The sequence below is a fragment of the Cherax quadricarinatus genome, chromosome 28 (genome assembly GCF_038502225.1).
Source record: "Cherax quadricarinatus isolate ZL_2023a chromosome 28, ASM3850222v1, whole genome shotgun sequence".
Classification (NCBI taxonomy): Eukaryota; Metazoa; Arthropoda; class Malacostraca; order Decapoda; family Parastacidae; genus Cherax; species Cherax quadricarinatus.
In genome coordinates, this window is record NC_091319.1 from 37,772,778 (window position 1) to 37,799,255 (window position 26,478).

Here is a 26,478-nt window from a genome sequence, read left to right on the forward strand (position 1 = left end):
CTTAAACTGCAATTAAGAGTTAAAGTGTTCACTCAGTTCATTCCTTGATAAATTTTCTTGTAAACTGTATTTTCTTGTGTGAGTAATTTTTTTTTATTATTGCACATTGACTCATTTTGCAATAATTCTTGTGCTAACATTGTGTTGCCATTAAAATTTTTCTTTCAGAAATTTTAAGTAGTGTTGTGCAGTACTTTTGATTAGCAATTGTTATTTGCAATATTGCTACAGTTTATTTCAGTGCAGTTTCTTATGCTCTTTTCTGTGCATAATATTTTATTCTTTGTGTGCCATTTTATTTTCTTTTAAGTGAATAGTTTTCCCAGTTTGTTTTAATTTTGCACAAGCTTTATTGAGTCCATTTTAACATTTTTGATTGATTCATCATTTATTGTTGAATTTCCCTATTGCACTGAGAGTAAAGACAACTCACTGTGCCATTCATTCAATTTAAAGTAAAGTTGAGCAAATTAGATTTGAGTAAAGTACAAGTTCTCTTGATTTTCAAAGTGTTGTTTATTCAGTTGAGTATTTTCTTTTGTGAGTGTGAGTTTCCTTGCTTACAGTGTGACCTGTCAAATTTTATTTTATTATGCAGAATAGTTAAGCATTTTCTTCCCATTCAAGTTTACTGTGTTGTGTGTTCCTCAGTTACATTTTCTTTTGTTTCTCTAAATTCTTGTTTTACATTTTGCAAACATGTCTCAAGTCTTCTCGAGTGATGCCTCAGCAAATTCTGCTAGTACAACCATTAATGCATCAGTCAAAATTCGAGTAATTCCTTATCAAACAATAGACATACTCAAACTTCTAGCCTGTGCAATTTTAGTCGTGATCCTTATGAGGCTATGTCATTGTTCAATGGTAACCCAGACAACCTAGAAGGTTGGTTTACCGCTGTTCGAGCTAAAGCTAATGCCTCAGTAGATGGTCCTCCATCAGAGAGTTGTTTAATTAGTATAGGAAAGGAGAGTTTAGCTCGTTCTCCAGCCGCCTCGCATGTGTTCAACTTGATTCGTATGAAAGACTTTCAGGATCTAACGAAGTGGCAAGATTGTGAACAGTTAATCCATAACTATCTTGAACCAGTGTGAGAAACCGATCCTTTTGTCGTTCTTAAAGAATTAGTGTGTACAGCTCCGAGGCCAGAGGAGTCATGAGTTTGCCCTTCGTCTAAATAACCTAATGTCCTCATTCGTTAAAGCAGGTCAAAATTCCAATTACCTTAAAGACAATGATAAACCAGCTCTTGAAGGGTTTGCTAAATTAGCAGCATTCGGAGCTATCATACAGCTAATGCCACCGACATCAATGTATGTGTATAATTCTAGTCCTCTAAATGCCACAATGGGACCCCTTGCAGCTCTCATCCATGTGCGAAATTTGTGTCCCGAGAGAACCTTCCCTTATCGAAAGTTTACGCCAACCACTTTGTCTACTCCTGTACCTCCTCTTGTTTGTGCTACTACCAAAACTCCCAATCTAAATCACTCGCGATCATCATCCAAAGCTAGTGTTAAGAGTTATGTGGCATGCAAAGAGTACGTAACCTTTATTCGGCGCACGTACACACCCTCATTTACAGGCTATCTCCCCCAACCAGCGAACCAGGTTGCTAAGAGTTGACGACGGGGCCCCGTCGTTCAACTAGTGACCAGGTTCTAGCCAATAAGAAGATGGTTTTGGCAATCGCAGAGGTTATGTGGGTACCGCTCTCCTGTCTGCCCTTGTCATTCCCATTCTAGAGCTGGTTGAAGCACGGTCTGCTATCTTGTGGCTTCTATTTCTGCTTTGCTTACCGTGGAGTGCACTATACTTATCACTGTACATAGTGTACATATTGCTGTTATAAATTGGTGAAGGATAATATAAGTCTAAACTTTTTCTACTGTGTTTATTTGCTCCCATTACACCCGGGGTAACAGGCCATTTGGATCCTGGGTTGTAATATGGGTAGCCTGTCCGAGAGCTGGAGCTGGACTTAGAGAAACGGTTGAGCTTAAGGTGAAGCTCGTAGCAGGAACATTGTGCAGCTTGCTGTCTGGCATTGCTTTACAATTTTGCGTGTCAGTTGTTACTAGCCTGTTCGGTGTGGAGTTTTGCAGTCAGCTTTGCTTGTATGCGTATTCTGCAATCGTATTGTGCATAGCTAAGCGTGTTCTGCAAATTAACGTGTTACGTTGGGGTATTCTGCAATCGTACTGTGCATAGCGAATAACTTATGCCACCTAGACGAGTCAGACGTCTGGTGTCGACATATACTTTGCATAACCTACCTAAATTGTCCCTACAGCGTTGTTGGCAAATTGCTCGTTCCATTGGCATTACATACAAACGCACTCTCACAGCTGCGCAACTGCGTTCACTGATTGCTGACAAACTTGTAGAAGAAGAGTTGGCACATCAGACTCCTCCCTCTACGGGAGCTAGGGCAAAAACTACTATGTTCTCGCAGGAGGAAGATGATACACCTACGGAGCAAAATGGTCAGTATAGTGCAGCTGGGTTGTCTCAGAGTGAATCAGCGTCGTTGGCACTTGAGCTGGCAAAAATCAATCTTGAGCAAACTAGGGAACAGAGAGCATTCGCAAGGGAAGAATTTGATAGGGAAAGAGAAAGGAGGCAGTTTTCGCATTCTGTAAATTTTAGTTTACAGAAAGCAGTACAGTTTGTTCCCCGCTTCAATGAGGCCGAACCAGAGCAATTTTTCGAAAGCTTCGAAAATCAGGCTCGAGCCTTGAGGTGGCCGGAACAGCATTGGGCATCGTTGGTTCATACAGCATTATCGGGTAAGGCACGGGAATTTACGTCAGTATTAAATGACGCTGAATTCTCTGATTATCAAGTAGTGAAGACCACAGTGTTGGGAGCATATACGTGTATCCCAGCCAAATACCGCAAGTTTCAAATTGGGCAGACGACAGCTTGGTCAATCCCTAGTCGACTTTGTGAGACAGCAAACCAAAGCTTTTACCAGCTGGTATAAAGCAAGTGGTGTCTCTACCTTTGAGGATCTGGTGCAGCTTATTCTGATTGATAACCTGCTGGAGTCTGTGGGACCAGAGGTTAGTCTTTCTGCAGGATCGTGACTTAACCACTGCATTGGAGGCAGCCAGGTTGGCTGATACCTTCGAAACTAACCGCTCCTTGTCCGAGCGGTCCCGTCTCTTTTCAACAGCCTGGCATCAGCAGAGATCGTCAACCTTGAAGAATGAAGTGCCAGCCGGAGGGAGAACGTCTACGTCAGCCAACTAAGCCACCTGGTGAGCCACGCTTCTCAACATATGGTCCACCTGCGGAGAGGCAAACTACTCATGGTGCATCTCGACAACAGTATCCAGAGAGACACCAGCCAGAACGACACCATTTGCAACGTCAACAGGGAGTAAAGGGCAAGCCTGTCGTCTGCTTCAGGTGCAATAAAGTAGGTCACATCAGTTCCAACTGCCCCCATAAACCCCAACCCATTGGGAAAATCTCTAATATCCCTAGTAACATGTCCCCTAGAGAAGTAGAAAAAGGTATGGCCCCTTATTATTGCAAAAGTCTTATTTCCCTTCAGGAAAACTCAGAAACAACTAAAGTAAAGACCTTTAGAGATACTGGAGCATATTGCTCACTTGTAAGAGGGAATATTACCCCTTTCAGAGAATACTTCTTTGAATTCCTCTGTTTTATTGGAAGCATATGGAGGAGCTATATATTCTGTTCCTTTGCATAAAATTTATGTACAGTGCAAATATTACACTGGGTACTTGACTGTAGGTGTCTCAAAAGGATTCCCCATGAAAGATGCAGTGTTATTACTGGGTAATAACATTACTACTGTTAGTTCGTGTCCTGAACCTATAATGATTAATTCTTCTCCGGTGTTGGCCATAACTCGGGCAACATCCCAAGGGTTGTCTGGAGAGAATGTTGACCTATCCTTGGACGACTCCGATCTCGGAATAGCCACATTGTTTTACGAGGAAAACTGGCCAGAGCCTCGTAGATCAAGTGAACAGACCCCGATCAAGCCTTCCTATTCCAAGGTTGCAGGATTGCCAGATGTGTCTGTTTCCATGCCCGAGGGACTGTCCTTCCGGGAGGAACAACGAAAGGACCCTTCTTTAAAATTCGCTTTTGAGGCAGCCATGGGAAAATCCTCTTTGGGTCATCCGGTCAAGTATGAAGTTAAAAACGATTATTTGATCTGCACTGAGACTGGTAAGGAGATAGAGGGCCGGCAATTGTTTAACAGGTTAGTGGTTCCAACAAAGTATAGACCTCAAATATTAAATATAGCTCATAGTACGTCATTAGGAGGTCATTTAGGAATTACAAAAACCTTGTATAGAATCACAGAATTTTATTGGCCAAAATTAAAGAAAAATGTGAAGAATCATATTAGGTGTTGCCCGAGAATGTCAGCAAGTTGGAAAACCTGGACATTCCATTAAACCTGCACCTCTCCAACCTATACCTGCTGATGGAGAACCTTTTGCAGATTTAATTATAGATTGTGTAGGTCCACTACCTAGGTCAAAGTCTGGAAATCAATATTTACTATTATGGATAAAGTAACCAGATATCCTGAAGCAATTCCCATGCGTAGTATTAATACTAAAGCTATTCTCAAAGCTTTAACAAAATTCATTTCTTGTTTTAGCATTCCTAAAACTATTCAAAGTGATCAAGGTACTAACTTCACTGCCAAAGCATTTAGGGAAGTATTAACTAGGTTAGGGATAATCCACAACTTATCCACTGCCTATCATCCTCAGTCCCAAGGCGCCTTGGAAAGATTCCACCAGACATTAAAAACAATGATGCAAAGTTTTTGCATGCACTTCCCTACAGACTGGGATGAATCACTACCTTTGTTGCTGTTCTCAGTACGAGAAACGGTGCAAGAGTCTACAGGGTATAGTCCTTTTGAGCTGATCTTTGGGCACAATGTACGAGGTCCTCTCCGGGTGCTCAAAGATGGATGGATGGGAGAAGACGTTAGCTCAACACTCTACAATCCGTCTTCAAGGTTGCAGGTGGCACGTCAGTTAGCCAAGGCTAACCTAAAGACAGCTCAAAGCAAGATGAAACAGAGGTATGACAGAAGTGCAAAATTCCGCTCCTTCCATCCAGGAGACAAGGTGTTGGTGCAGGAACCTATACCTGGCCACACCTTGAAAGCTAGATTTACGGGACCTATGCAGATTGTAAGTAGATTATCTGATGTAAATTATGTGGTAGCTCCCATTGATAAGACCTCAAAATCTAAAACTTACCACATTAATCAGTTAAAGTACTTCCATACACCAGATAGTCCCAGTAATGACTCTGTTCTCTACCTCTGAGGACAACTCTGACTCTTTGCACTCTCTCTGAAATTAATATTAAACTTGCAAATTCTGTCCTCCTCAAGGATCCTAGCCCTTTAATGGAGAGATTATCTGAAACGCAAGCAACAAATTTAACTGAGCTTCTACAGTCATATCCTAATATTTTTTCGGATGTGCCGAAAAAATGTACGTTAGGTTACCATGATGTAGATGTGGGAAACTCTAAACCAGTTAAACTCTCCCCCTACAGAGCTAATCCTGAAAAGCAAAGGCTACTTCAGCAGGAAGTAGAATTTTTGTTAAAGCATGGTTTAGTGGAGGAGTCGTCTAGTCCATGGGCTTCACCGTGCATCCTTGTGAAGAAGGCTGATGGAGGGTTTCGTATGTGTACAGACTACCGTAAAGTGAACGAGGTCACAATTACAGATGCTTACCCTCTTCCTCGTCTGGATGACGTAATTGACTTTGTGGGTAAGGCTACTTTTGTGTCCAAATTAGATCTCCTCAAAGGCTATCAGGTACCTTTGACAGATAAGGCGAAGGAAATCTCTGCCTTCGTAATTCCAGGAGGTCATTATCAATACAGTTACCCCCTTCGGAATGAAAAATTCCCCCTCTTCATTCCAGAAACTTATCCATCAGGCTATTAAAGGACTTGAAGACACGGCAGCGTACCTAGATGATATTGTTGTGGTGTCTGATACTTGGGATCAACACCTACTTAGACTTAAGGCTCTGTTTGAGACCTTTAAGAGTTCCCATTTAACAGTTAATTTATCTAAATCTTCCTTTGGCCAGGCCACTGTCACTTTTCTAGGCCATGAAGTAGGTAGTGGTAAAGTTGCACCTAAACTTGCTAAAGTTCTTTCTATTAAAGATTATCCAGTTCCTCATGATAGGAAATCTCTTCAAGGTTTCCTAGGCATGATAGGATTTTACAGAAGATTCTGTAAGAATTTCTCAGATATTGTAGCCCCTCTTACCTCTCTTACCAGTCATAAAGTTCCCTTTAATTGGACGTCAGATTGTAACACTGCTTTTAATAAAGCAAAAAGATTGTACTGCACCCATTCTCTTGTCTCCAGACTTCTCCAAACCTTTTTCATTACAGGTTGATGCTTGTGAGTCTGGGGTTGGGGCAGTACTATTACAAATCGGGAACAAGGAGTTGCAGCCTGTAGCATACTTTTCAGCCAAGTTCCAGCCGCATCAGAGGGCTTATTCTACCATTGAAAAAGAAGCCCTCGCGCTGGTACTGGCTTTGGAGCATTTCGATGTTTATGTGGGCCAGACATCGCAGGTGGTCAGTCTACAGTGATCACAATCCTCTAGTATATCTCCAAGCCATGAAGAACCACAACACAAGGCTTATGCGCTGGACGCTAAGGCTGCAGCCCTACAATATTTTTATTAAATATATTGCCGGCAAAGAAAATATGTTGGCAGACTCTTTATCTAGTCTAATATTATTTAGGTTAGGATGTTATTTGTGGTAACCCCTTTTCATGCTCTTTTTTTTTATCCCCTGGTGTGGAGTTTTTTTTTTAGTGAGGGGATGCGGGCTACCGTCCGCCTGTATCTTGGACCTATGCTAGCCTGTCTGACTGCTGTCTCACTCTAAGTTTAGGGTTTGGCTTTTGGTCACGAGTAAAGCTGAGCTCTATCAAAGAGTTGGATGGTGGAGAGGAAAGGCGGTCCCATTATTTTGTGCCATGGCGGCACGGTTACCACTGGGAGGTGGCAGCCTAATCCTGAGCCTTCTCGGGGTGGGGGTGTGGCATGCAAACAGTACGTAACCTTTATTCGGCGCACGTACACACCCTCATTTACAAGCTATCTCCCCCAACCAGCGAACCAGGTTGCTAAGAGTTGATGATGGGGCCCCGTCGTTCAACTAGTGACCAGGTTCTAGCCAATAAGAAGATTGTTTTGGCAATCGCAGAGGTTATGTGGGTACCGCTCTACTGTCTGCCCTTGTCATTCCCATTCTAGAGCTGGTTGAAGCACGGTCTGCTATCTTGTGGCTTCTCTTTCTGCTTTGCTTACCGTGGAGTGCACTATACTTATCACTGTACATAGTGTACATATTGCTGTTATAAATTGGTGAAGGATAATATAAGTAAACTTTTTCTACTGTTTTTATTTGCTCCCATTACACCCGGGGTAACAGGCCATTTGGATCCTGGGTTGTAATAAGTTATCATTCCCGTAGCACTCGTAGCATGTATAGTACCTATAGTCAAAGAACTTGCAACAATTGTTGTTACCGTGGCCACATCGCAGTAAATTGCCCTGACAGTCGTTCTAAGAGGCATCGTAATGATAAGTACCAGTCTGAATTGCCTTATTGTACTTATCACAGAATACATGGACATGACACATCTGAGTGCAATGCTCTCTACAACCTTCAGTACTCTAGATCTTTCCGTGGCCGTTCCAACCGCAGAGCCAGAAGAGGAAATAGAGATTGGGGTTCTCAGAACAACCAGAATCAGCCTCGTTCTTCCAATTCAGGGGAATCCGAGCACCCCAGTCTACTCGTCCAGTCGTGACAGTAGGTGATAATGAGTACACCATCCCAGTTCAAAATTCCTATGAAGCCTTAGCTAGTCTTGAGAATGACAACCTCGCTGTTGATGTTGCTTCACACATCTCTGACGTAGAGGAATTTGGGGATGAAGTGGAAAATGCCTTCTCCGATGACAACACACCCTTCTGTTTGCACATAACTCCAAATGAAACGATAGGTCCTTTAGTACAAGCTTCTATCCATAATGCGCCCATTCATGTGTTCATGGACTCTGGTGCACAAGTTAATATCATCAGGTCTAGTTTGTTTAAAGAGAAGCAGTTACGATGTGTCCTCGTTGAACCAACTACAGTAACCTCCCTTAGTGGAGTAGCTGGTTCCCTTCTGCATGTCAGAGGTCAGACTTCGCTCACCTTTTCTATCCAAGGTAGACTTTACTGCTGCTTTTCTTGTTATCGACCAGATTACTTTCCCTGGTGACCTTCTACTGGGATTTGCTTCCATGCGAGACTTACACATTGTGCTCAACCCTTACCGTTGGCATGCCCAAATTGACGACTTGATCATTCCATTTTGGGGTTACCAGCTTGGATCAGAAATCTGCCATACTGCCGCAGAGTACAATGTATGGATTAAGTCCTTACAAGCCAATGCATTTTCCAGTAGCGTACCCAAGCGGTCAGGCACTAGTAACTCTGTCACTCCCATCTGTGTTCCACCTACACCTTCAGATATGCAAGATAGTGTATTGCCTCAAGTGTCCGAGGACACTCAGACTGCCTTGAGTGCTCAGCCTGCCTTGAGTGCTCAGCCTATCCCTGCAATGTCTGCTAGTCCAAGTAGTAGTTTCTCCACAGGGGGATGCCTTGTCGGAAAACGATTACTTGAAACTAGTAATGCCATCTCTTGTTGATGTCACATGCGGTCTGCAGAAAGACGTCTCTGTTGCGGCTAGTGCTCTCACTAGTGTCTGTTGTTCCTAATGTTCCAGATGGTGATAACGTCCTAGTTGACGGTGATTCCTGCAAGGTCAAGGGTTTATTTGTTGAACCTTCCTTACACGTTGTAAGAGACAGTAAGATCCATTTATTCCTTGCTAACACTTCGGGTCAGTGTTTGTCTCAGAGCAAATACCAATCTTGTTGACCTGGTTCACTATCCTTACCCTGTTCAAGTACAGGATGACATACCACCTGACCAGTGGGTCGGTGCTATTTCAACAGGGGAGACCTCATCCACTCCACTGGATCAATCCATTCCACCAGTTGAGGAGAAAGACTTAGCTCCCACTGACTTCCCAGACGAAGTCAAGCATTTGTTGACTCTGTTGAACAAACGTTGTAAAGCCATTGCCTTACCAGGTGAGAAGATGGGTATAACGAACTTATTGTCCCATCGTATTCCACTTGAACCTGGTACTAGGCCTATCTATATACCTGCGTACAGAATGCCTCATTCCCAAGTTGCTGTCGCAGAAGAACTGATCAATCAAATGCTCGATGATGGAGTTATTGCACCTAGCAATTCACCCTGGAATGCGCCCTTAATCCTAGTGCCTAAGAAGGACGGTACTTGGCGCCCGGTGATTGACTTTAGGAAGTTAAACGCGAAAACTATTCCAGATCGCTTCCCACTTCCTGCACTTGGTGATCTTTTACGCAACATCGGAGATAGTCTTCTCGACCCTGGACTTGTTACAAGGGTTTTGGCAAGTCCCTCTTCACGAGGACAGCCAAGAGTTAACAGCATTCTCCACTCCCACACGTCATTATCACTTCCTTCGAAAGGCTTTTGGATTACAATCCTCTCCTATCACATTCTCTAGACTCATGACCAATATCTTTAGAGGTCTTATAGGTAAAGCACTTATGGTGTACTTAGATGACGTAATCGTCATGTCCGAAGATGTGGATACTCACCTGAAAAGACTTGATATAGTACTTGGTAAGCTTGAAGCCAATTTAAAGATCAAACTGTCTAAATGTCATTTTTTCAGATCAGAAATTAAGTTTCTTGGTCACATAGTCACTCCTAGAGGGGTTACGACTGATCAAAGTAAAGTAACTGCAGTACTAAATTTTCCATCCCCCAAAACTGCTGATGCCGTAAGATCCTTTGTGGGTCTGGCAGGTTTCTATAGTTCTCTCATTGCTAATTTTTCTTCAATAGCAGCTCCTCTAACTGAATTGCTTAAGAAAGATGTTCCTTTCGTCTGGACCTTCCATCAAGAAAGAGCATTCCAGACACTAAAAGAAAAGCTAACGTCCGCTCCCATTTTGAAATTCCCAGATTTTTCTAAGCCCTTCTATTTGACAACTGATGCTAGTTCAATTGGCATAGGTGCCGTACTAGCTCAGAAGACTGATGGCAAGTACAATGCAGTTGCATTTGCTAGTAGAGTCCTCACGAAGGCTGAACGTAATTATACAGTAATAGTGCAAGAAGCTTTAGCAATAGTATGGTCTTTAAAGCACTTCCGAGACATTATTTACCAGTACCCTGTTCATGTCTTGACAGACCATGCACCTCTGATACCTTTATTCCAGAACAACCTACTGGAAGGTTAGCCAGATGGACCTTGACTATCCAAGAGTTCAATCCCACTTTTGAACATTTACCTGGCAAGTCGAATGTAGTCGCAGATGCTTTATCGCGACCATTTCACCAGATATTGTGAGATAGTTCCTATTGCAGATAAGACTGCTGAGACAATAGCTAAAGCGTTTAAAGAACGCATTATCTGCAGGCATACCACCCCTAAGTCCTTAGTAACAGATAATGGAGGTGAATTCTGTAATGAGATTCTTGAAAATTTGTGTACTTTGTACAAGATCTCTAAATCCACCATTGTTCCTCATCATCCTGCCAGCAATGGGTTAGCTGAACGAACCAATAAGAAAGTACTTGATGTCTTGAGAGCCACTATCAACCCCAATAGTGAAACTTGGGATGAAGTTATACCAGATGTTCAATGTGCCACAAATTCTGCTTACAATGCTTCCATAGGTAATACTCCATATTATGCATTGTATGGTGTAGACAAGCGTTTACCCTATGAATTGTTATATTCCACTCCGAAACCCAATTACAACCCTGATGATTTCATAGCAACTCGTACCAGCATAGCTCGGAGTGTTTTTAGAAGAATCCGTGAAACACTTCATAAATCAACAGCAGAATTTACTAGAGTAACTAACAGCCGTGCTAAGCCGTCAAAAGTTAAAGTAGGTTCGAGAGTAATGCTGACAAATTTCAACAAAACATCCGCAATGACTAAGCTCAATCAAAAGTTTGTTGGCCCTTATCGAGTTGTTGAACATATCACTGGCAATAAGTATAAGGTTAGAGAAATTAGTACTGGTAAGTACAAAGAATCACATTTAGATCATATGAAATTAGTATGCAATGTTGATGATATTGCTACCCAGACTAATGTGACAGATGCTGACAATCCTCCTGACTCTGTACCCTCTACCTCAGATACTCAGTCAGTTAATCAACCTGAATGTCGGTATGCTTTGCGTACTCGACAAGTAATGAGAAACCCACAAGTATCTTTTGTAGATACTCCTTCAGATCTCCCTCAGTCAAGGCATTTGTTAGCCATTGCAGAGGAATTCGATCCTCCCAGAGATGATAACCATTCTGCATATGTAAACCTCACCCTCGCAGAATTGGGTTTAAATGTACATAGTCTGTATAACTAGATGTCCAAGATGAAGGAAATTGTCAACTGTTTGTTATTAACTGATCAGTTTTTTTCAGAATTTTTTTTTTTCGTGTTCACATTCCCTCCGTATTCTGAGAATTTGACAGTAATGATCTGAGTGCACCAGATTGCCTTTGCTGTTAATTTCACCTTGTATATATATATATATATATATATATATATATATATATATATATATATATATATATATATATATATATATATATATATATATATATATATATATATTTATTCTTCCTCAGAATCCGTAGAGTGCATGAATACAGATTGATCAATCAATTCCATCCATATTGTACAATGATTTGTTCTTATAAGTCGTAATGCATTACGTTAAAACTCATTACGTCAACACCCATTACGTTAAAACTCATTACGTTAACACCCATTACGTTAAAACTCATTACGTTAACACCCATTACGTTGAAACTCATTATGTTAACATCCATTATGATACCATCCATTAGTTCTAAGTTACATATGAATTTGTTATTGTATAGAATCAGCCCAGAACAACCTGCCTGTTCAGCCTATATCATAGTAGTGTATGTCGAGACGACATATGTAACATGACCGAGCTGTCAGCATAGTTTTTGATCCTCCTTTACATGTGTTGTATAGCTTAGTTGTATCATAGTACCATCCATATGTTTTATATAGAAGATCCCTATCAGGCCGAGTGACTGTATGACGTCATGGGATACGGCATGAGTGAGTGAGAGGCGCTGCCTCGTCCTCACTCCTCGCTTAGACATCCAGGCAGTAACACGGCAGGCTGGGCCCATCCCTTCCTTACCACAGTCTGACAATACATATCGTTACCATCCAACAAGTGAGTTTACCTTATCCATCATATCTCCTTCCATACTCCCCACGACACCAATGGTGTCACTAGTGGACGTGGTACTAGCGGTGGTACTAGTGATAATAATGATGGTATTAATGGTATTACTAGTGGAGGTACTAGCGATTCTATTAGTGGTGGTACTAGCCCTTCATCGCGCAAGGGGTCCGAAAATTTGAAATTCGAACTGAACTCCCTATGGTGGATAGAGTAACTCAATACAAGGTCACTGATCCCATATAAATTGATTTCTGATGGTTAGTTTTCGAGCAATTGCCAATCTCCGAAGACCGAAAATATTAGGCCGCCCCCGACAAAGTGATTAAAAAATTTTATGTTGCAAACTTGCAATTGTTAATAAAACACACCAAAACAATTTTTTAAATTTAATATACAAACAGACAATATAAAAAACATAAATGGAACTTGTATCAAAACATTTTTTAATTGTTACAAAAATATAAAAAGGAAGCAAATATCAACAATGCCAAATTGCAAAGTGATGCAAGTTTCAATCCCTATATTCCTGAGATTCATTTGGAAGACCAATGATTCTATATTGCTAATTGGCAAGATGGAAGTCTGTGAAACAATTTCTATCAGTCTTTATGCACAGATTTACTTTGCATACACTACAGACGAATGACGATGTTACCGTTTTTTTCGAGGTGCTGCAATACTTGCAAGTAAACGGCCTTTGCCCTGCCATTGGGAAGTGCATTAGAGTAATGTCTTTCCTAACACTGTCATCAGGCATTTCTGTACGTGTTCCCCTCCCAGGTTTCACTATGCCAACACCATTGGAAGTACATGGTGAATTAGTTGGTGAAGGTGTTGGAGTTGTTCTTAGGCTGCTCCCTCTAAGGTTTTGTCCTTTAGACCTTGCAATTTCAGAGATAGAATTCCTGAAATACTTCAGTTGCATACACTTTTGCTTTATTGCTCGAGAATCACGGCAATAAAGCAGCCATGCATTCACAACAGCAAGATCAATAATATAGGCAAATAGCCGCATGTACCAACGTTTTGATTTCATTGGTGTTTTGTAGAGATGCACCAACATGTTGCTTTTGTCAATACCTCCCATGTTTGCATTATAGTTCTTGATGACTGCAGGGCACGATATTTTCTCTTTCCTCTTTGTACCCTTGTTATATCTCTCAACAAGACTCATGGGCTCGACCCCAATATCAGTTGTCACTAAAGTCACAACTTTGGTGTCCTTCCATCGTACAACAAGGACACCATCATTGTTGTTGAAGCAAAAATTGCCCCTGACCACACTGTTTTTTTCCATTTGTTTGATAGGCACCAGATGTGGCTTACCACATCTATTGTCACGTACTGTTCCAGTGTATCTGCAGTTATACTTATCTCTTAGTAGCTTGACCAAAGGCATACTTGAAAAGAAATTGTCAGCATAGATTGCTGATGTGTTTGTCTTGTTCATAGTTTGTGCAAGTACCAGAACAATCTTTGTACTTATTGGAAGTTTAGATTCTTCCTGTGGCAGCTGTATGGGATGTGTGTCAAAAGTTGTTGTGCCTTGATACATGAGTATATCATGTATGAGTCCATCTTGACTTGCACGACAAAAAAGTTTGAAACCCCACTTATCTGGTTTTGTTTTGATGTACTGCCTTAGGTTTCCAGCAGTTTTACCCTTGAAACCAACCATGACTTCATCAATAGATTGCTTGGGTGTAGCTGGAATTTTCAAGCAAGCATTAGTTAGTTCAGTGTAAAGAGGCCTTACTTTGTAGAATCTGTCATTATCCTTTTTTGTGTTGTCATTGAAATGAATATGACTTCTAAGGTACCTAAACCTCTTAGACGCCATGCTATCTGCAACCTGTTGGCTCCTAAAACCAGCTTTCCAATAGTCTTCGAGGGATGGTAGTGAATTAATACCCTTGAACAACAAAATACCTATGAACCTCATGATCTCTTCAGAATCTGTTGAAAAAGTACTATTTACGTCTTGTTGCCTTGTATACAAATTTGTTTGATATGCTATGTTATCTATCATGGCTGGAGTAACGAACATACGAAAATACTCATATGGAGACCTAATTGCAAGAGGCTTTTCATGTTCATATGCCGGCAAAGGATCATTTTCAATGTCATCTACGGTCCACTCAGATGAAACTTGAAGAGCAATATTCTCATGGATCTCTTCCTCATCCGGGTATTCCTCAATCCTAAAAGTTTTCTTTTTCCTCATTACTTTCTGCTTTTTGGCTGGCCTTTCTTCCCTTTCTTCCTCCTCATCATCACTTGACATCTCTGCATCCTGTGCATCCGGTGGCAAGTATTCATCACCACTATCCAGCAATTCTGGTTCGTCTACCTCTGGTTCCGAGTCACTGTCTTCAGAAACGCAGACATACCTCGACCTGCTGGTCGACTGCTCCCCATAAAACAGCCTCTCATGGAACTGGAAGGACAATAGAAACCTCCTGTATAAATCCAGACCACTACAGAGTTCATATATGCAATTGAAAATTTTTTATAAATATTTATTTGACTAAAATTGGACATTCCCGGAAACTCGCGCAATACCGAAATAATTCGGACTAAAATGCTTGCACTTTTTTCAACTGCATGCTACACTCATATTATGCTTCACACGGACTTTAGGTATATATCAAAATATGCCTAAACTATTCATGTAAGCACTAAACACAACAATCAGTACTTACCGACATTGTAGAATGTATAATCCAAGAGTAGATTAGCAAGGGTGGAGGGAAAAATGCGCATGTGTTCGAAGCCAAGCCGCTAGTGTTTATATTTTGATCTCTCAACCAATGGGAAGGCGGCAGAAGCGAACTGTACTTAGCTGAAGAGACTCAGGGAAGGCTTGTGATTGGTTGGAACTAAAGAACGGGAAGCTGGCCGTGCGGGGCGCGAAGTATGACACGCGCCAAAAACACGTAATCAATACCGAATTTTTTCGGCCAAACACGATAAAGGGTGGTACTCTTGGTGGCACTAGCGGTGATAAAAGTGGTACTAGTGGGGGTACTAGAGGTGGTACTACCAATGGTACTAGTGGTGCTAGTGGGGGTACTAGCGGTGGAACTAGTGGTGGTACTAGTGATGGCACCAGTGGTGACACTAGTGGTGGAACTAATAGTGGCATTAATGATGGGACTAGTGGTGGTGGTACTAGTGATGGAACTAGTGGTGTCACTAGTAGTGGCACTAATGATAGTACTAGTGGTGGTGGTACTAGTGATGGTACTAGTCGTGGTACTAGTGGTGGCACTAGCCATGGTAGTCATGGTACTAGTGGTGGCACTAGTAGTGGCACTAATGATGGTACTAGTGGTGGCACTAGTAGTGGCACTAATGATGGTACTAGTTGTGGCATTAGTAGTGGCACTAATGATGGTACTAGTGGTGGTTGTATTAGTGATGGAACTAGTGGTAACACTAGTAGTTGTACTAGTGATGGTAACTGTTACAACCGAAGATTCCAAATGGCCTGTTATCCTGGGTGTAAAGGGAGCAAAATAAACACAGCAGTAAAGTTTTGACTTATATTATCCTTCACCAATTTAGAACAGCAATATGTACACTATATACACTATGTACAGTGATAGGTATTAGTGCACTCCACGGTAAGCAAGGCAGAATAGAAGCCACAAGAGAGCAGACCGTGCTTCAACCAGCTCTAGAACGGAATGACAAGGGCAGACAGGAGAGTGGTACCCACGTAACCTCTGCGATTGCCAAAACCATCTTCTTACTGGCTGGAACCTGGTTACTAGTTGAACGACGGGGCCCCATCATTAACTCTCAGTAACCTGGTTCGCTGGTTGGGGGAGATAGCCTGTAAATGAAGGTGTGTACATGCGCCGAATAAAGGTTACGTACTCTTTGCATGCCACGGTAACTGAAGTAACGTTGGCATTTGCAGTGGTGTCATCAGCAGTGGTAGCACAAGTTTTGGTAACGTTAGTTGTAACTACGATTTGTTTCTCCACTGGTGTCAGTGGTGGAGACAAATAACAAAAAGCTCAATACCGTGACTGGAACAATACAAAAATAACCCACACATAGGAGAGAGGAGCTTACGATGACGTTTCGGTCCGACTTGGACCATTTACAAAGTCACATTAACAGAAAGGAGAGGAGGAGGGAGTATATATATAGGCGGCAGCAGACAGGGACGGGACAAGAGAGGTAGTAGGAAAGAGAGGTAGTGGTTGAGGTAGTGATAGTAGTAGTAGTAGTAGAGTCAGTCAAAGACTAAGAAAGAGAAGCACTGCAAGGGAGCTAGGGGCCCACAAATGGTAGGAACAAGAACACAGAGGGGGGGGGAATAATAATGGACCAAACACCTAAGGCAGAAGAAAGACAACCCAAAGGAGAAAGAAGAAAGAGGAAAGGGGAAGAGGGAGAAGGGGAAAAGAGAATCAGGTTAAGTCACGAGTGTTCTGATGTTTGGAGCATTAAACTATGAAACGGAAAAGGAAGGCATCTACAGAGACAAAGCCACGAATAAAATTCAAACAAGGAAAGTTGTGTATAAGGGAGGATTCAATCAGACTGCGACTGTGAAAGTTAGAAGTAGGGAAGACAGTTTTAGCAGAAGACCAGTCAGTAGGATGACTGTGATCTCTGACATAACAGAAAAGAGCATTGTTGATGTCGGCAAACCTAACACTACTTTTGTGCTCACTAATTCTGGGAGAAAGAGATCGGCCAGGTTCTTCAGAGTACTGAAGAGGACAAGAGAAACAAGAAATAGAGTGCACATCAGGAGCATCTATAGTCTGGCGAAAAGTAAGTTTGATGTCTGTGGAACGGAGAGAGTTGTTGAGATTAGAAAGACCGGAAATGTAGGACTGGAGAGTTCCCAGGAGTAGAGAGTTTTGGAGAGAAGAAAGTCCGTTTAGCACGTGAAAAGGTAGTGTCTATGAAATGGGAAGGGTAGCCAGGACGGGAAAACGAATTACGAAGAGTGCAAATTTCTGATTCAAGGAACTGAGGATCACAAATGCGGAGAGCACGGATAAAGAGGGAGATAAGAACACTTTCTTAACAGAGGAAGCATGATAAGAAAAATAGTGAATGTACATTGTACTTGCCCCTGTGCATAGGCTTGGGGTACACGGAAAAAGCAAAACCTGTATCTGACCGGTGAACATGAGCAACAAGGAAAGGAAGCAAGGAATTAAATTTACATTCAGCTTTGAACTTAGCGGAAGGGGCAAGATTATTAAGGGTATCAAGAAATGGTTGGAACGTGGTCGCTCTCTCCCGACCAGTAAGATGCTTAGTCGTGACGTTGAGTCCTTCTTCACTAATGTTCCTGAAAGTTAAGACACATGTACAACATCTGGATATCTTTACTGTAGACTTTTCGCCATCCAGTGGCTTTATCAATACAGATTCTAGGACATAATTAGAAGACAGTAGAACTATATACAAAAGATTAGGTAATCAGTCTCTCAGCCTTGGAGATGGTGCTGAGATCACCGTGGTGGTGGAGAATCTGGTGCAAAGGCAAGGAGACTGGCGTTTATATAGGCGTCAGTGGATAGAGACGTGTAGCAGACGAGGGCATATTCACTGGTAGGCGGGATTCCGCAGTGGAAGTAGGTCCCTCCCAAAGGGATGAGTTAATTGTAGTAGCAGTTAAGAAGGTCTTGTAAATGTGCTCTGAACCAGGATTCCATGATGTTGCAGTACTCACCTAATTGTGGTTGCAGGGGTCGAGACTTAGCTCGTGGCCCCTCCTCTTCACTGATCTGTACTAGGTCCTCTCTCTCTCTCTCTGCTTCCTGAGTTTTACCTCGTCTTAAAGCTATGTATGGTTCCTGCCTCCACTACATAACTTGCTAGGCTATTCCACTCCGTGACGACTCTGTAACTGAAAAAGTACTTCCTAACATCCCTGTGACTCGTCTGAGTCTTCAGCTTCCAATTTTGACCCCTTGTTTCTGTGTCCCCTCTCTGGAACATCCTGTCTCTGTCCACCTTGTCTATTCCACGCAGTATTTTGAATGTCGTTATCATGTCTCCCTTGCCCCTCCTGTCCTCTAATGTCATCAGTCCGATTTCCCTCAACCTTCTTCGTAGGTCATTCACCTGAGCTCCGGAACTAGCCTTGTTGTAAACCCTTGTACTTTCTCTAATTTCTTGATGTGCTTGACAAGGTATGGCTTCCAAATTGGTGCTCATACTCTAGTATGGGCCTGACGTACACAGTGTACAGTGCCTTGAACGATTCCTTAGTAAGGTATCGGAACGCTATTCTCAGCTTTGCCAGGCACCCATATCCTGCAGCAGTTATCTGGTTGATATGTGCCTCCGGAGACGTGCTCGGTGTTATGGTCACCCCAAGATCTTTATCCTTGAGTGAGGTTAGCAGTCATTGTCCACCTAGCCTATACTCTGTCTGCGGTCTTCTTTTCCCTTCCCCAATCTTCATGACTTTGCATTTGGCAAGGTTGAGTTCGAGAGGCCAGTTGCTGGACCACGTTTCCAGCCTGTCCAGGTCTCTTTGTAGTCTTGCCTGATTCTCATCCGATGTAATTCTTCTCATTAACTTCATATTATCTGCGAACAGGGACACTTCAGAGTCCATCCCTTCCATCAAGTCATTCAAATATATCAAAAACAGCACTGGTCCTAGGACTGACCCCTGTGGGACCCCGATCATCAAAGGTGCCCACTGTGAGACCTCATTACGTACCATGACTCGTTCTTGCCTACCTGTCAGGTCATCTCTCAATTCTGGTAAAGTGTCGAGGAGAGTGTTGAGTGTGTCTTCTCTCAGCTCTGGTACAACGTGGACGAGCGTGTTGAGTGTGTCTTCTTTCAGATCTGGTGCAGTGTGGACAAGAGTGTTGAGAGTGCCTTCTCTCAGCTCTTGTAGAGTGTGGACAAGAGTGTTGAGAGTGCATTCTCTAAGCTCTGGTACAGACTGGACAAAAGTGTTGAGAGAGTCTTCTCTCAGCTCTTGCACAGTCTGGACAAGAGTGTTGAGAGTGTCTTCTCTCAGCTCTGGTACAATGTGGACAAGAGTGTTGAGAGTGTCTTCTCTCAGCTCTGGGATAGTGTAGAAAAGAGTGTTGAGAGTGTCTTCTCTCAGCTCTGGTACAGTGTGGACAAGAGCGTTGAGAGTGTCTTCTCTCTGATCTTGTACAGAGAGGACAAAAGTGTTGAGAGTGTCTTCCCTCAGCTCTGGTACAGTACAGAGAAGAGTGTTGAGAGTGTCTTCTCTCAGCTGTGGTACAGTGTGGACAAGAGTGTTGAGAGTGTCTTCTCTGAGCTCTGGTACAGTGTGGACAAGAGTGTTGAGAGTGTCTTGTCTCAGCTCTGGTACAGAGTGGACAAGAGTGTTTAGAGTGCATTCTCTCAGCTATGGTACAGTATAGACAAGAGTGTTGAGAGTGTCTTCTCTCAGCTCTGGTACAGTGTGGACGAGAGTGTTAAGTCTGCTCTCAGCTCTGATACAGTGTGGACAAGAGTGTTGAGAGTGCCTTCTCTCAGCTCTGGTACAGTGTGGACAAGAGTGTTGAGAGTGTCTTCTCTCAGCTCTGGTACAGAGTGGACAAGAGTGTTGAGAGTGCATTCTCTCAGCTCTGGTACAGTGTGGATGAGAGTGTTAAGTCTGCTCTCAGCTCTGATACAGCGTGGACAATAGCGTAGAGAGTGTCTTCCCTCAGCTCTGGTAAAGTGTGGACAAGAGTGTTCATAGTGTCTTCTCTCAGCTCTGGTACAGTGTGGACAATAGCGTTGAGAGTGTCTTCTCTCAGCTCTGGTAAAGTGTGGACAAGAGTGTTCATAGTGTCTTCTCTCAGCTCTGGTACAGTGTGGACAATAGTGTTGAGAGAGTCTTCTCTCTGCTTTGGTACATTGTGGACGAGAGTGTTGAGAAAGTCTTCTGTCAGCTCTGGTACAGTGTGGACAAGAGTGTTGAGAGTGTCTTCTCTCAGCTATGGTACAGTGTTGACGAGAGTGATGACAGTGTCTTCTCTCAGCTCTGGAACGGTATAGACAAGAGTGTTGAGAGTGTCTTCTCTCAGCTCTGGTAAAGTATGGACAAGAGTGTTCATAGTGTCTTCTCTCAGCTCTGGTACAGTGTGGACAATAGTGTTGAGAGTGTCTTCTCTCAGCTCTGGTACAGTGTGGACAATAGTGTTGAGAGAGTCTTCTCTCTGCTTTGGTACAGTGTGGACTAGAGTGTTGAGAGTGTCTTCTCTCAGCTCTGGTACAGTGTGGACAAGAGTGTTGAGAGTGTCTTTTCTCAGCTCTGGTACAGAGTGGACAAGAGTGTTGAGAGGGCATTCTCTCAGCTCTGGTACAGTGTGGACGAGAGTGTTGAGAGTGTTTTCTCTCAGCTCTGGTACAGTGTGGACGAGAGTGTTGAGTGTGTCTTCTCTCAGCTCTGATACAGTGTGGACGAGAGTGTTAAGAGTGTCTTCTTTTAGCTCTGGTACAGAGTGGACAAGAGTGTTGAGAGTGCCTTCTCTCAGCTCTGGCACAGTGTGGACGAGAGTGTTAAGTCTGCTCTCAGCTCTGATACAGTGTGGACAATAGCGTTGAGAGTGTCTTCTCACAGCTCTGGTACAGTGTTGAGGAGTGTTGAGAGTGCCTTGTCTCAGCTCTGGTATAATGTGGACGAGAGTGTTGAGAGTGCCTTGTCTCAGCTCTGGTACAGTTTGGACGAGAGTGTTGAGAGTGCCTTCTTTCAGCTCAGGTAAAGTGTGGACAAGAGTGTTGATAGTGTCTTCTCTCAGCTCTGGTACAGTGTGGACAATAGTGTTGAGAGTGTCTTCTCTCAGCTCTGGTACAGTGTGGACAATAGTGTTGAGAGTTTCTTCTCTCTGCTTTGGTACAGTGTGGACGAGAGTGTTCAGAATGTCTTCTGTCAGCTCTGGTACAGTGTGGACAAGAGTGTTGAGATGTCATTCTCTCAGCTCTGGTCCAGTGTGGACGAGAGTGTTGAGAGTGTCTTCTATCAGCTCTGGTACAGTGTTGACATGAGTGTTGAGAGTGTCTTCTTTGAGCTCTGGTACAGTGTGACAAAAGTGTTGAGAGTGTCTTCTCTCAGCTCTGGTATAGTGTAGACAAGAGTGTTGAGAGTGTCTTCTCTCAGCTCTGGTACAGTGTGTACGAAAGTGTTGAGTGTGTCTTCTCTTAGCTCTGGTACAGTGTGGACAAGAGTGTTGAGAGTGTCTTCTCTCAGCTCTGGTACAGTCTGGAAAAGAGTGTTGAGAGTGTCTTCTCTCAGCTCTGGTACAACGTGGACAAGAGCGTTGAGAGTAGCTTCTCTCAGCTCTGGTATAGTGTAGACAAGAGTGTTGAGAGTGTCTTCTCTCAGCTCTGGTACAGTGTGTACAAAAGTGTTGAGTGTGACTTCTCTCAGCTCTGCTACAGAGTGGACAAGAGTGTTGAGGGGGCATTCTCTCAGCTCTGGTACAGTGTGGACGAGAGTGTTGAGAGTGTCTTCTCTCAGCTCTGGTACAGTGTGGACGAGAGTGTTGAGAGTGTCTTCTCTCTGCTCTGGTACAGTGTGGACGAGAGTGTTGAGAGTGTCTTCTTTCAGCACTGGTAGAGTGTGGACGAGAGTGTTGAGTCTTCTCTCAGCTGTGATACAGTGTGGACAAGTGTGTTGAGAGTGTCTTCTCTCAGCTCTGATACAGTGTGGACAAGAATGTTGAGAGTGTCTTCTCTCAGCTCTGGTACAGTGTTAATGGAGTGTTGAGAGTGCCTTGTCTCAGCTCTGGTACAGTGTGGACGAGAGTGTTGAGAGTGTCTTCTCTCAGCTCTGGTACATTGTGGACGAGAGTGTTGAGTGTGTCTTCTCTCAGCTCTGGTACAGTGTGGACGAGAGTGTTGAGAGTGTCTTCTCTCAGCTCTGTTACAGTGTGGACAAGAATGTTGAGAGTGTCTTCTCTCAGATCTCGTACAGTGTGAACAAGAATGTTGAGAGTGTCTTCTCTCAGCTCTCGTACAATGAGAACAAGAGTGTTGAGAGTGTCTTCTGTCAGCTCTGGTACATTGTGGACAAGAGTGTTGAGAGTGTCTTCTCTCAGCTCTGGTACAGTCTGGACAAGAGTGTTGAGAGTGTCTTCTCTCAGCTCTGGTACAGTCTGGACAAGAGTGTTTAGAGTGTCTTCTCTCAGCTCTCGTACAATGAGAACAAGAGTGTTGAGAGTGTCTTCTTTCAGCTCTCGTACAATGAGAACAAGAGAGTTGAGAGTGTCTTCTCTCAGATCTCGTACAGTGTGAACAAGAGAGTTGAGAGTGCCTTGTCTCAGCTCTGGTACAGTTTGGACGAGAGCGTTGAGAGTGTCTTCTCTCAGCTCTTGTACAGTGTGGACGAGAGTGTTGACAGAGTGTTCTCTAAACTCTTGTACAGTGTGGATGAGAGTGTTGAGAGTGTCTTCTCTCAGCTCTGGTACAGTGTGGACGAGGGTGTTGAGTGTGTCTTCTCCCAGCTTTGGTACGGTGTGGGCTAGAGTGTTGGGAGTGCCTTGTCTCAGCTCTGGTACAGTGTGGACGAGATAGTTGAGTGTGTCTTCTCTCAGCTCTGGTACAGTTTGTACAAGAGTGTTTAGAGTGCATTCTCTCAGCTCTGGTACAGTGTGGACAAGAGTGTTGAGAGTGTCTTCTCTCAGCTCTGGTACAGTCTGGACAAGAGTGTTTAGAGTGTCTTCTCTCTGCTCTGGTAGAGAGTGGACAAGAGTGTTGAGAGTGCATTCTCTCAGCTCTGGTACAGCATAGACAAGAGTGTTGAGAGTGTCTTCTCTCAGCTCCGATTCAGTGTGGAAAAGAGTGTTGTGAGTGTCTGGTAGAGAGTGGACAAGAGTGTTGAGAGTCATTCTCTCAGCTCTGGTACAGTACAGTGTCTTCTCTGGACAGTGTGGAAAAGAGTGTTGTGAGAGTGTTGGACAAGAGAGTGTCTTCTCTCAGCTCAGGTACAGTGTGGACAAGAGTGTTGAGAGTGTCTTCTCTCTGCTCTGGTACAGTGTGGACGAGAGTGTTGAGAGTGTCTTCTCTCAGCTCTGGTACTGTATAGACAAGAGTGTTGAGAGTGTTTTCTCTCAGCTCTGGTACTGTACAGACAAGAGTGTTGAGAGTGTTTTCTCTCAGCTCTGGTACAGTGTGGACAACGGTGTTGAGAGTGTCTTCTCTCAGCTCTGGTGCAGAGTGGACAAGAGTGTTGAGAGGGCATTCTCTCAGTTCTGTTGCAGTGTGGACGAGAGTGTTGAGAGTGTCTTCTCTCAGCTCTGATACAGTGTGGACAAAAGTGTTGTGTCTTCTCTCAGCTCTGATACCGTGTGGACGAGAGTGTTGAGAATGTCTTCTCTCAGCTCTTGTACAGTGTGGACGAGAGTGTTGAGTGTGTCTTCTCTCAGCTCTGGTTCAGTGTAGACGAGAGAGTTGAGAGTGTCTTCTCTCAGCTCTGGTACAGCATAGACAAGAGTGTTGAGAGTGTCTTCTCTCAGCTCTGGTACAGCATAGACAAGAGTGTTGAGAGTGTCTTGTCTCAGCTCTGGTACAATGTGGACAAGAATGTAGAGAGTGTCTTCTCTCTGCTCTGGTAGAGAGTGGACGAAAGTGTTGAGAGTGTCTTCTCTCAGCTCTGGTACAGTGTGGACAAGAGAGTTTAGTCTTCTCTCAGCTCTGATACCGTGTGGAAAAGAGTGTTGAGAGTGCCTTGTCTCAGCTCGGATACAGTGTGGCTCTGGTAAGAGTGTTGAGAGTGCCTTGTCTCAGCTCTGGTACAGTCTGGAACAAGAGTGTTGAGAGTGTCTTCTCTCAGCTCTGGTACAGTGTGGACGAGAGTGTTGAGAGTGTCTTCTCTCAGCTCTGGTACAGTGTGGACAGCTCTGGAGTGTTGAGAGTGTTTTCTCTCAGCTCTGGTACTGTACAGACAAGAGTGTTGAGAGTGTTTTCTCTCAGCTCTGGTACAGTGTGGACAACGGTGTTGAGAGTGTCTTCTCTCAGCTCTGGTGCAGAGTGGACAAGAGTGTTGAGGGGGTACAGTGTGGCGAGAGTGTTGAGATTCTCTCAGTTCTGGTAAAGTGTCGAGGAGAGTGTTGAGTGTGTCTTCTCTCAGCTCTGGTACAGTGTGGACAAGAGTGTTGAGCGTGTCTTCTCTCAGCTCTGGTACAATGTGGACGAGCGTGTTGAGTGTGTCTTCTTTCAGATCTGGTGCAGTGTGGACAAGAGTGTTGAGCTCTTGTCTTCTCTCAGCTCTGGTACAGTGTGGACGAGAGTGTTGAGAGTGTCTTAGCTTACAGTGTGGACTCTCAGCTCTGGTACAGTGTGGACGAGAGTGTTGAGAGTGCCTTCTCTCAGCTCTGGTACAGTGTGGACGAGAGTGTTGAGAGTCTGCCTTCTCTCAGCTCTGGTACAGTGTGAACGAGAGTGTTGAGAGTGTCTTCTCTCAGCTCTGGTACAGTGTGGACGAGAGTGTTGAGAGTGTCTTCTCTCAGCTCTGGTACAGTGTGGACGAGAGTGTTGAGAGTGTCTTCTCTCAGCTCTGGTACAGTGTGGACGAGAGAGTTGAGAGTGTCTTCTCTCAGCTCTGGTACAGTGTGGACGAGAGAGTTGAGTGTGCCTTCTCTCAGCTCTGGTACAGTGTGGACGAGAGAGTTGAGTGTGCCTTCTCTCAGCTCTGGTACAGTGTGGACGAGAGTGTTGAGAGTGTCTTCTCTCAGCTCTGGTACAGTGTGGACGAGAGTGTTGAGAGTGTCTTCTCTCAGCTCTGGTACAGTGTGGACGAGAGTGTTGAGAGTGTCTTCTCTCAGCTCTGGTACAGTGTGGACGAGAGTGTTGAGAGTGTCTTCTCTCAGCTCTGGTACAGTGTGGACGAGAGTGTTGAGAGTGTCTTCTCTCAGCTCTGGTACAGTGTGGACGAGAGTGTTGAGAGTGTCTTCTCTCAGCTCTGGTACAGTGTGGACAAGAGTGTTGAGAGTGTCTTCTCTCAGCTCTGGTACAGTCTGGACAAGAGTGTTTAGAGTGTCTTCTCTCAGCTCAGGTACAGTGTGGACAAGAGAGTTGAGAGTGTCTTCTCTCAGCTCTGGTGCAGTTTGGACAAGAGTGTTGAGAGTGTCTTCTCTCAGCTCTGGTACAGTGTGGACAAGAGTGTTGAGAGTGTCTTCTCTCAGATCTCGTACAGTGTGAACAAGAGAGTTGAGAGTGCCTTGTCTCAGCTCTGGTATAGTTTGGACGAGAGCGTTGAGAGTATCTTCTCTCAGCTCTGGTACAGTGTGGACGAGTGTTGAGAGAGTGTTCTCTAAACTCTTGTACAGTGTGGATGAGAGTGTTAAGAGTGTCTTCTCTCAGCTCTGGTACAGTGTGGACAATACTGTTGAGAGAGTCTTCTGTCAGCTCTGGTACAGTGTGGACGAGAGTGTTGAGAGTGCCTTCTCTCAGCTCTGGTACAGTGTGGACGAGAGTGTTGAGTGTGTCTTCTCTCAGCTCTGATACAGTGTGGACAAGAGTGTTGAGAGTGTCTTCTCTCAGCTCTTGTACAGTATTGAGGAGTGTTGAGAGTGTCTTCTCCCAGCTCTCGTACAGTGTGGACGAGAGTGTTGAGAGTGCCTTGTCTCAGCTCTGGTACAGTGTGGACGAGAGTGTTGAGAGTGTCTTCTCTCAGCTCTGGTACAGTGTGGACGAGAGTGTTGAGTGTGTCTTCTCTCAGCTCTGGTACAGTGTGGACAAGAGTGTTGAGAGTGCCTTGTCTCAGCTCTGGTACAGTGTGGACGAAAGTGTTGAGACAGTACAGTGTGGAGAGAGTGTTGAGAGTGCCTTCTCTCAGCTCTGGTACAGTGTGGACGAGAGTAGTTGAGTGTGTCTTCTCTCAGCTCTGGCACAGTGTGGACGAGAGTGTTAAGTCTGCTCTCAGCTCTGATACTGTGTGGACAATAGCGTTGAGAGTGTTTTCTCACAGCTCTGGTACAGTGTTGAGGAGTGTTGAGAGTGCCTTGTCTCAGCTCTGGTACAGTTTGGACGAGAGTGTTGAGAGTGCCTTGTCTTAGCTTTGGTACAGTGTGGACAATAGTGTTGAGAGTTTCTTCTC

At 43.9% G+C, this 26,478-nt stretch overlaps 2 protein-coding genes across 2 annotated transcripts in view; both read right to left on the reverse strand.

The window, feature by feature from the left end:
• Positions 1–26,478, reverse strand: part of LOC128693114 (glutamate receptor ionotropic, kainate 2-like) — a 769,231-nt gene that overhangs the window by 215,305 nt on the left and 527,448 nt on the right. The gene's annotated exons all lie outside the window — the stretch shown is intronic.
• On the reverse strand, positions 9,623–15,177 carry LOC138853356 (piggyBac transposable element-derived protein 2-like). Its single transcript, XM_070089558.1, has 3 exons — positions 15,125–15,177; positions 14,179–14,859; positions 9,623–9,691 (listed from the first exon to the last, which is right to left on the reverse strand). Exons 1-3 carry the CDS (start codon positions 15,128–15,130, stop codon positions 9,623–9,625), a joined length of 756 nt encoding a protein of 251 aa, XP_069945659.1. The 5' UTR covers positions 15,131–15,177.

What these genes read in the sequence shown, in the direction of transcription:
- LOC138853356 (XM_070089558.1), bottom strand. An exon ending in ATAATGACAGATTCTACAAA is followed by an intron (nt 9,692 to 14,178) that starts GTAAGGCCTCTT and finishes AGACCTCTAAAG; the next exon opens with ATATTGGTCATGAGTCTAGA.